General features: G+C 33.2%; 1 protein-coding gene across 2 annotated transcripts; it reads right to left on the reverse strand.

The window, feature by feature from the left end:
* Positions 1–291: 291 nt before the first annotated feature.
* Positions 292–4,245, reverse strand: LOC131601936 (ethylene-responsive transcription factor RAP2-7-like). 2 transcript variants are annotated; one of them, XM_058873868.1, is made up of 10 exons: positions 3,287–4,245; positions 3,086–3,111; positions 2,961–2,991; positions 2,793–2,880; positions 2,567–2,712; positions 2,288–2,332; positions 2,072–2,175; positions 1,861–1,970; positions 1,501–1,611; positions 292–808 (listed from the first exon to the last, which is right to left on the reverse strand). In XM_058873868.1, exons 1-10 carry the CDS (start codon positions 3,802–3,804, stop codon positions 569–571), a joined length of 1,419 nt encoding a protein of 472 aa, XP_058729851.1. In that variant the 5' UTR covers positions 3,805–4,245; the 3' UTR covers positions 292–568. The 2 variants fall into 2 exon arrangements, with proteins under 2 accessions (XP_058729851.1, XP_058729852.1); XM_058873869.1 differs by lacking the exon at positions 2,288–2,332 and having other exon boundaries at positions 3,287–4,244.
* Positions 4,246–10,230: the final 5,985 nt, after the last annotated feature.

The following is a 10,230-nucleotide window of genomic DNA, read 5'->3' on the forward strand; positions in this document are numbered from 1 at the left end:
TAGTATACTGTTTTTTAACAATATTCTCTTTTAACTATATACTAGAGCCCATTCACCTCTTGACCAAAGGAGAATGAGCTTCAGTCTCAAATTTATATTTATATCATGGAATATATTGAGCACTGCTCTATACTAAGAAATTTGGGTGAAATAATAATGAATGCAAAGGTTTGGTTTTGGGATGGAAAATTTAAAACTCTTTCATTCCTCTCAATCCCACGCACAATCAGGGCCCTATAATCTCAAGATTGGAGGCAAAATATCTCAAGATTGGAGGCAAAATATCATCAATTTTCAAACAGGGAAAATTAACGGGGAAATCTCAGGAATGTAAACAGCCAAAACATCCTAATTTAAAGAAATTGGCACTATTGTAATACTAATGCACTGGGAAAATAGCATAACGGTTTAAGCAAAAGGCGATATTCAGTGGTCAAGTTTCACTATACATCAATCGGCCACTGAATCATACAAAGAATTTTAATCGCAAACACATTTTATGGTTTGCTTTCCATCTGTGGTACATGATAGGGTAGGGTGGTGCTTGCATGGACATAACATGATAATATTATTGAGATGTGTTGCTGTTAGGTGCATTGGGCGATGTAAAATAGAGACTCAGGGGAATTGAGTTCATAGATCTTGGTGGAAATAATGGAGTAGATGGAAAGGGAGCTGAAATTGAGAATCCTGATGATGCTGCTGCAGAGACCCGTGCCACTGGGGTAGTAGTGACCTGGCCATTAGTTTGCCACGCCCAAATGGGGAGTCCTTTTAAAGGATCTTTGTTGATACCATCTGCTCTTTCCTGCAAAATATTTGAGCAATCTTTTACAATCACAGTTTAATACTTGATATTATAGCATTGCCCAAACCCGTCAGGCTAAAAAAGAAAATGGTGCAGCAGAAAATTCAACTGCAATAGAATCAGATTGCCGTGATGGATTGTTTTCAAACTCAAACCATAGTACAGTAGTCCATATTCATCTTATTTTATTAATAAGACAGTTCAACTGAACCAGTCTATTAATTTCCAGCATGGTCACTCAACATATTTTAGTCACTTTATGAACCAATTCAGTTTTGTTTCAATACAATTCAATACACCAAAATGATATGAAGACGTAAATTAGTCTAAAGAAATTATATGAAGATGTAAATTAGTCTAAAGAAATTATATGAAGATGTGATAACCAAATATAGTTAGACATATTTGTAAAATCAGTTGAAGATATTAGTCTATAGTTATTAAACTTATTACATTTATATATAAACATAATATGGACAACCTCCCTTGACTGCTCAATGAAATTCATTATAATCACTAAACATTTAAAATCATCTATTACTATCAAGTATATCATTTAAAAGGGAATCATTCGATAGTGTATTAATGAACTCTAACTAACATGGACAATTGAGAAGGTTTAATCAAATACTACTAAGATGTTCAAGCAAACGACTCCAATTGTAAAACTAAAAACTAGATAGTGAAATCACCTCATTAGGAAAGAAACCGGGATGCATGTCATTCCGTGAAGAGTGACGCTCTTCAGTTACTAATAGCCTTTTTATAGATGAATTACCGATTCCTGAAACATTGGTTTCCATCTGCAAAAGAAGAGAACCCAGCCAATTATGAAAACTCAGTAGGAAACCAAGAATTAATACAACAACACCAACACTGAAAAGTTATACAAATATGAAGGAATCAAAGGAAAACAGGTGGTAACTAGCTACAACTGAACTTATGAAGACAACAAGAGCTCTTTTCCCAAGTAAAAAGTGTATTATCAACCTTTGTTCACACAAATTAGAAGAAACCGAAAGTAAATGTAGATGTAAAGCTCAAATATATACCCTTGAACTTGTGTAAGAGAGAGAGGGGAAGTGAAACTTTCCCCAATTTTCTTTGGGACCCGGTGCTGGTTTGGCTATGCCCAAATTGAGATCAAGATTTGGACTGCTGCCTGTGTTGAAAACGAACAAGATTTCACAAAGAGAACATTTTAATAATATTCCAAATATCACTCCTTAATTAAAATAAGATCTTTGCTATAGTGTTTGTTACCATCATTTATGGCTGCAGATTTCATCTCTCCTTCGTATGTGCTGGGCTCAAAATTAGTCACTGCTTCCATTCCATTGCTTTGGATAGCTGCTTTGTCATATGCCCTGATTTTCAGAAAATCAAAAGGGAGATACATGTTGGATGCAATCCTAATGAGCTTTATAATTCAGGGTAATAAATTCAGTGCAAATAATATAATTCATCAGTGACAACCACCTTGCAGCTTCTACTTCGCTGTCGAATAACCCAAGATATATATACCTGCAGGAAAGCATTGCAACCTCTATAACCAAAACACCTTTGCCAATTGTTTCTCAGAAACATGCATCATACTACTATCTTTGACATGTTTCTCCTAACATGAAAAAGAGCCTAAAGACACATTAAGAGCTAAAAGCTGAAACTGATTTGCTTTGGAGGCCAATACATACTAGAATTCCTAATATCTCATAATCATATTATACTACTTGAGTTGAATTAAAAATAGGTCCTTACTTTTTGCCAAGGTATTGTCCCATTCGAGCTTCCCAACGGCCACACTTGTGAAGTGTTACTCCTCTGTATTTTGAACTTCCTCTTGAGAAACCAGTACTTTGACGACGAAGTATATGCACAAACTCCTCTTTCGATAAATTCTTCGTCTAAGTAAGAAAATGTTGAAAAATTACATCAAACAATCTATCAAGTTTTAAATTCATCAACTACTTGAGAATTCTCTAACCTGTTTAAGATCATCATCATAATCATTCAGATTGAAATTTATGTCGGCACCAACTCCTCTGAACTTAATAGCAGCTCGATCATAGGCTCTGAAATTGAAAATGCCAAGTCAACTCAACAATTAAAAAAATGAAATAGCAAAAAAAATGAAATAGACTCAACGATTTACCTAGCAGCAGCATGAGCTGTGTCAAATCCACCTACAAAAATCAACACCAATTTCATCAAAAATTAAACAATTCCTAAAATAGCAATTCATAGAATATATTAAATTCATAAATTAATAACCCATACCTAAATAAACTTGTTTCCCGCAATCCCTACACAGAAGAATAATTAGAAAAATACAATCATAAAAACGTGTCAGATGCAATTCAATTCACTCATAAACTACCAAAATCAAACTCCATATATATATATGAATTATAAATTATAGAGGCGAATTCAACAAAAATAAAATCAAAACTAATTTTATATAACTACGAATTTACGAACCAGATATGCGATTCCCATCTTCCAGTCCTTCTGTAAAACGTGACTCCTCTGTATTGCGAGCTTCGAGACCTTGGTCCTCTCCTACTCTTTTTAGCTTGTTGTTGTGGAGGCTGAACAAACTTCATCTCTTCTCTCTGATCAAACGATAGATCAACCGAACCATTCCTAATCGGAAACGACGACGTAGTTTGCAACTTCCAATTATTAGACAAACCTTCACCTCCTCCAGTCACAGGGAAAAACTCCTTCGTTACGACGTCGTTTGAACCTTCCATTTTAAGAATATCGAAACTGATGGTGAACACGTCATTCACGCGCGTGGAGCACGAGTCCTCCTCACCTGCGTTGTTGCTTGAACCGTCCACGTCCGCGTCCGCATTGACGATGGAGGAATTCGATGTTCCTGATTCCATCATTTGATTCCATGAAGTTTGTTGAAACTTCTCCGAAATCATCGGCGAGTCGGCGTTCTGAGTCGAATCGGCCGAGTTCGCATCATATAGATTAAGATCTAACATAATGCTTTATCTTCAACTTAACTGAACTCTTTAATTTTCTTCCTATTCTTATTTTATTAATATTTATTATTGAAGTTAGTTAAATTTGAGTTGAAACAAGATGAACTAACTTTCAACGTCGCCGGTGATGATGAATCTGACGGTGACAACGGATCAACAATCCGATCGGAAAAAGGTAATGTAAGCGAAACAGTTGAAAAATTCGTTAGATAGAGAGAACCAAAAATCAAAACGAAGATAAAACAGAATCACGACGCGGTTCAGTTAACGTCCGGCCGCCGGAAAAAAACAGTTGCGGAGGAAGAAACTCACAGAACGAAGTTGAGAAGGAAGAAACATAACTCATTTGTTCGGCGATGAGTTTATCGTCGCCGGAGAGAGTGAAAGCATCACCAAGTGATGGATTCCATGAGAGAGAGAGAGAGAGTTTTGCTTTGTGAGGCTTTTTAAGAGGGAAAGGAATATATAAACATTTTTCTCTCTCATGGTGTAAGACCTGCTGATTCGGTTACCGGTCAACGATATTGCAAAAGTAGTTAGATATTTTTGTTGCGCTCTTTCTTTCTCGCGGTTGTGTTCGCTCTCAAATAGTAGGATAGTACCATTGCAAGAAACTTGTGTAGACTAACCCAAAACCGTATCTGAAAATGTGAAATTTAATAAGACTATGTACAATGGGGGTGTTGAAAATTTTTTTCAACTGTTGAATTCATGCAATGGTATGTTTAATAGCTTGTTTAATATGATGTGGATTACTTTGTGTTGAAAGAATTCAACATGTTGAATGAATGAGAGTGGGGGCCACATACAATATTTTGCAAAATCCTATTGGTTGTTGTGATTATTTGAATTTTTAGTGTGTTGTGAATGGTGGTAAAGTAGGGTGTTGAATTTTATTAAACAAAACTATTGTAGTGAGTAAAAGTTGAATGTGTGTTGAATTATTAGGTGGAAGAGAGAGAAGATGATGTGGAGTATAAAAAGTGAAAAAGTAGGGTGTTGAATTTGGAAACCATTGTAAATAGTCTAATAATTGATTATAGGAGTGTATGTAAAAATGTGATATTAATAACAATAAATTATGAGACCTTGATTGAATAAGCATATGCCTCTAAAATAAAAAATCCTAAATGCCCTCACAATTTAAAACTTATTTTTATGAAAACACTATTTTTTTTTATATAGCAAAGGATGTTTGTACCTTTGAATCTTCATCTATTCAAGGGAGAGGTTCTGGTTGATGTTTGCCACAACATAGTTCTTGAATTGGAAGACTTGGAGGAAACCACGGAGTGTCAGACGATGAATCTTGGTCATGTTGTGGTGTGTGTTGTGTGTGTGAGAGAAATGTGAAGTGTTTGTTGTTGAAGCTTGATGAAATAGAATGCTTGTTGTTATGTATTTTGGGTGTAGTGGTATAAGTGTGAATTGTTGGTGTATGTTGATGTTTGTGGAATTTTTTGGTTGTAATATTGTTGAGTTTGGATTGGTTGGAAGTATCTGTTTGAATATGAATTTTTGGAGGAAGTGGGTTGGGATGTAAATTATGTTGGGTAGCCTTGTGTCTCTTCTTGAGGGATGAACGAGACATATTATTAGGCGTAAATAGAGTCACAGTGTCAGAAGTCATTTTGAAATTAAGTGTCAGCAACATAGGTAAATGGAATTGAATTGAATCAAACCATATATTATAGGCTTGACTTAACCTCACACCACCTAATAACATCTTCTCTTCCACTCACATTGTTCCTCTTTGTTCATCTCAACATGATTTTGCTTCTATGACTTGATTATGCTAATCTCATGTTATTCTCTAAGACATCTTGGTGGAGATGACATTTGTTGTTGAAGCCAAATTGGAGTTTGACCCTATTCCTCTGATGCATTTTCAATAATATAGAAACATGTCAAAGATGTTGTTGCACTCCAAATCAAACTATCTTCATAGTCACCTGACACAATAAAGATATGGTCTCTATATAAACTGATACATGATATATATATATATATATATATATATATATATATATATATATATATATATATATATATATATATATATATATATATATATATATATATATATATATATATATATATATATATATATATATATATATATTTGCTGTTAGTGTAAAAATATTCAATTTAAAATATAGAAAAATATTAGGGGGGGATATTATACTTATGTATGTGAAATAGTTCATTGAAAAAATTTAAACTACCTTAATGCTTGTGAATGTGTTGGTAATTCCTCATTGATACGGGAAATTAATGGCATAAGTGTAAATCCTCAAACTTGAAGTAAGAATATACGTCTTTTCATATTCTATACTCCAACCTCAACCTCTTTGCACATGGCCCTTGTATCTAAACAAATCGAACCCCAGTTATACTAGTTTAACTTATCAAAATCTTTAATGAATTGTAGTCAAGAAGATTGCACTAAAATATTAGTATTGTCCGACATTAATAATCTACTAATGAGGAGTAGAATATACAAATATCTTCCACTAAGATTTCCTGTGTTGGAGTGGCTTCTCTAACGGCTTTCTGGTTTTCTTGTGTGGTTTTTTAATTTCTGAATCAAGGGGTATCAACTCTGATCCTGAACTAAGCATACACAAACAAAATACCTTAGTAGTATTGCAGAAAAAATTGCAATAAAAACAATTAAAAAATTGAAAACTAAACAAACACGTTGCACAAGCATTTCCTTGTTGAAATTATCAATAGTCCATGGCAACGCCGCCAAAAACTTGATGACTTCTCTGCAAGTGTATTGATAGTGTTGAAATAATAAATGATATCGTATTCACATGGACTGCTATTTAACCAGACAATATTGTACAATATTAAGAAAGTAAGAAATGGGGGGAGGGGTGTTCGAGTTTAATTTGCAAGAAAATAAAAGTGCTCCAAAAATTATGAGAAAGTAGTCAGGTTTTTCCTAGAATCCCTTATTTCTCTCGTGTTGATTTCAAAGTATTACATGAATGAAACTTATCTATATTTCCGCAGCGAATTAACAAAACCACTATACTTAATCCATAGTTGTATAGCTCACTAATTTTTACTAGAGGTCTCATATTCATATTCAACCTGCATAAGTGAAATCAGGCGATGATACAATACGTTAATTCTAATGCAACTACTATAGGTCTCCTATCCTTATTTAACTGGTGTAAGTACAATAATTTCCCTAGTTCAAACACATAAGCTAAGGGTCAGTATTCCCTATATGTCCATGAATAGAGTATCTCAAATAATGTGCGTTAAATAAAAAAGGCAATTAAATAGAAATAAAACTAAGATTAATCATGCAATATCAAATTAAACATTTGTCCGAACAAGTTTGAAATAAGTTCATAAGACAAAACCTAACCTAAGTATTTAGCTATTCATACGGATTAAATTACAATACCAAATGATAAGAAGAAGGTTGAAAAAGAAAATCCTTGAAGATCTGGCCTCCAATGGTTTCGAATGCGCTCCAAATCTCACTTCTGGTGTTGAAATTCGTCACTTGCAGTCTAAAATCAAAGAACCCTTGAAAAGATGTCAAAAGTTCCAAAAACCATGTTCAATTATCCTTTATTTACTCTTCAACAATAGCAAAATTGTTTGGAAGCTTGTGATCATTAATATCTATTCATATGGCTGTCATTATTTGTCCTCCACAAAGATCCTTTAGAAAACACCCATTAAGTCCAACAACAAGTCTGTAAAATTTGAAACTCTCCTTAAATTCTTAATAACATATATATAATCTTTATTAGTTGTCAAGAATGTGTTTTTAGCAACTAGGCACAATAGGCTTCCCATTCACATTTCTCTTTACATATAACCATAACCCTTTGTTTGTTATTTTTAATGAACTTAAAAACTTCTACCATATTGGATAACATAGGCTATTATTTCTTATTTAAAATTACATTTGGTAGTAAATAAGTTTTTAAATCTCATTTATAATTTGCCATGTCTTTCTACAATTTAAAAATTGAATGCTTTTTCCTAGTTGTTTCACTATTCTCATCAATTTCACACTCATTTTCCAACTCCTCAGTATCATTTTCACTCTCATTAATTTCCCCTTTATGCCTTTGTTTTTGTCTAATACCATGTGGACCATGATCATGGGCTAAGAGATTATCCATTTCCTATTCAATAAAATTATCACTATCATCAGAGTCTTCAAATGTTATCTCCAAATAACAGTTATAACTAAAGCTTACATCATCACTTTCAGAACCTACAGTCACATCACATTCATTAACCTTATCATTGTCCAATCTATCATCATTCACCTCACTTAATTGTATTTCATCTTAATTCACTCCACCATTATTCACCTAATCATCATGTCCTTTACCTTCATTAACTCACCATCTTGCACCTCATCATCATGAAATTTACCTTACCTTTCACTACTTCTTCCTACATATTACAAATCAAGTCTTATTCATCAAGATTTAGAATATCCTTAGGGTTTATATTGTTTTGGATCGTTCTCAAGGCCCAATGATGTGAAGGAGGCAATAAATCATGCATGATAGGTATACCATTTCTTCCCTAGAAATAGAAAATTCTTCCCGTTTGAGCTTCACTAACTGTCGAGATCAATCTAACGGATGACTGCAACACGTCTCACTCCATGCTTTCTATTGTTAAATCTTTATCCTATTTAAGAGGAAAGAGGCATCATTTCTCAGATATTAAAATCCACTTTCATTCATACATCATTTTTCATTCTCTTATTTCCTTGTGTGTTAAAGTGATAACCTAGCAGGTCAACCCCCTCTCCACGACATCAAGCTCTGGTTCTTTGTTCACCAATAAATGTATGTTCCTCCATGAAACATATATCTTCTACCTCTATTTGAGCATCATAAAACCCAGTCCAAGACATTGGATGTTGTACATAAATATCAACACTCAAGTGCACCTTACATAAGTCTGTAATATCTTAGGCACTTTTATCACCAGCCAAAATATGCATCCTAACCAAACTAAGTATTAAAATTACAATAACTTTAAAAATATGGTAAGAATGGTATGCTAAACTTACATCTTTTCTTGTGCTTCAAGGATACATTTAAGCAACATCATATCAGTCATTGTTTAGCTAGTCTAACTTAAAATCATTTACTGCATTTATGATATATGTTGATGATGTCATCCTTGAAGGAAATTTAGTGATTGAGTTTGATCACATCAAACAAGTATCTGATTCTTCATTGATTGGTTTTGTTTCTTTCTTGAATCTTCCCTTATTTCATTGTTCATAAAGAACCAAAATATAGTACCATGTTCATCTAGTGAAACAAAATATAAAGCTTTAGGTTCATACACTTTTGAAATGCAATGGCTTCTTTACTTAGTTGTTGATCTAAACATGAAGTGTTCATGTGATCTTGTTCTCTATAAAGATAATCAAAGTCCCTTACATATATCAGTTAACCTAGTGTTTCATTGGCTCAATAAGCATCTAAAGATAGATTATTATATTGCACGGTGTATAAGCATGAATTCTTCATTTACTATTGATAACTTCATAAAAACAACTGGATGATTTCTTTAAGTCCATATATTTTATACCTTTTTCAAACTTTGCATCTAAGTTGGGCATGATGTATATTTACCAAGCTTTCTCTTATAGGAGAATATTGGATAAGAATGATGCACATGATCTTTCTCTTGAGTTAGTATTAGAAAAACTCAAGTCCTGCATTGGTTAAAGATATAGCCCACAAATGGTTTATAGAGGTTCACCCATCAGCTTACAAGATGGTTTAAGCTGATTTTATAGGGATGAGCTAGGTCAAACTCTAATTCTATCATGGTGTCACGAGCCTATCGATTCAGGTCACCCACTGTTTATATGCACACCATCCCAATAGTGTGTGCGCAAGGGGTGTATTGGAAAAATCAATTCCAACTTATTAATAATTCGGGCCACCCGCCATTTAAATCCACGCACCAAACCCAATAGTGACGGAGGTGAATGGATGTATTGAGAAAAATCCAAGTCCCATATTAGTTAAATGCATGACCCTCGAAGAATTTATATAAAGTGTTACTCTCCACCTTACAAGTCGGTTTAAGTCGATTTTATAGGAATACGATAGGCCAAAATCTAATTCTATCAGTTAGTTAAAAAATACTAGATTGATTATATTTAATTACAAAGTTTACATACCGTAGATATGATAGTTAATATATAGAAATTTTAAATTCTAATATACAAACTAAGTTCATGCTAACTAAATGAGCACTAATGAACATAAATTAAGAAACTCAAAATTATTTTAAAAAGAAATTTTATATTGAAAATAACAAAGTTTAAACTTTTAAAAAAGTCAATGCATAATTTATAAAACAAAATTTTTACATTTAACTTTTTAAGAGTACACGTTAACATTTTCA

The sequence above is a fragment of the Vicia villosa genome, linkage group LG5 (genome assembly GCF_029867415.1).
Source record: "Vicia villosa cultivar HV-30 ecotype Madison, WI linkage group LG5, Vvil1.0, whole genome shotgun sequence".
Classification (NCBI taxonomy): domain Eukaryota; kingdom Viridiplantae; phylum Streptophyta; class Magnoliopsida; order Fabales; family Fabaceae; genus Vicia; species Vicia villosa.

Coding starts and splice junctions, on each gene's coding strand:
- LOC131601936 (XM_058873868.1), bottom strand. CDS start 3,804: ATGTTAGATCTTAATCTATATGATGCGAACTCGGCCGATTCGACTCAG. Junction 2,881..2,960: donor ACAGCTCATGCTGCTGCTAG/GTAAATCGTTGA, acceptor TTTCAATTTCAG/AGCCTATGATCGAGCTGCTA. Junction 809..1,500: donor CCGGTTTCTTTCCTAATGAG/GTGATTTCACTA, acceptor AATATTTTGCAG/GAAAGAGCAGATGGTATCAA.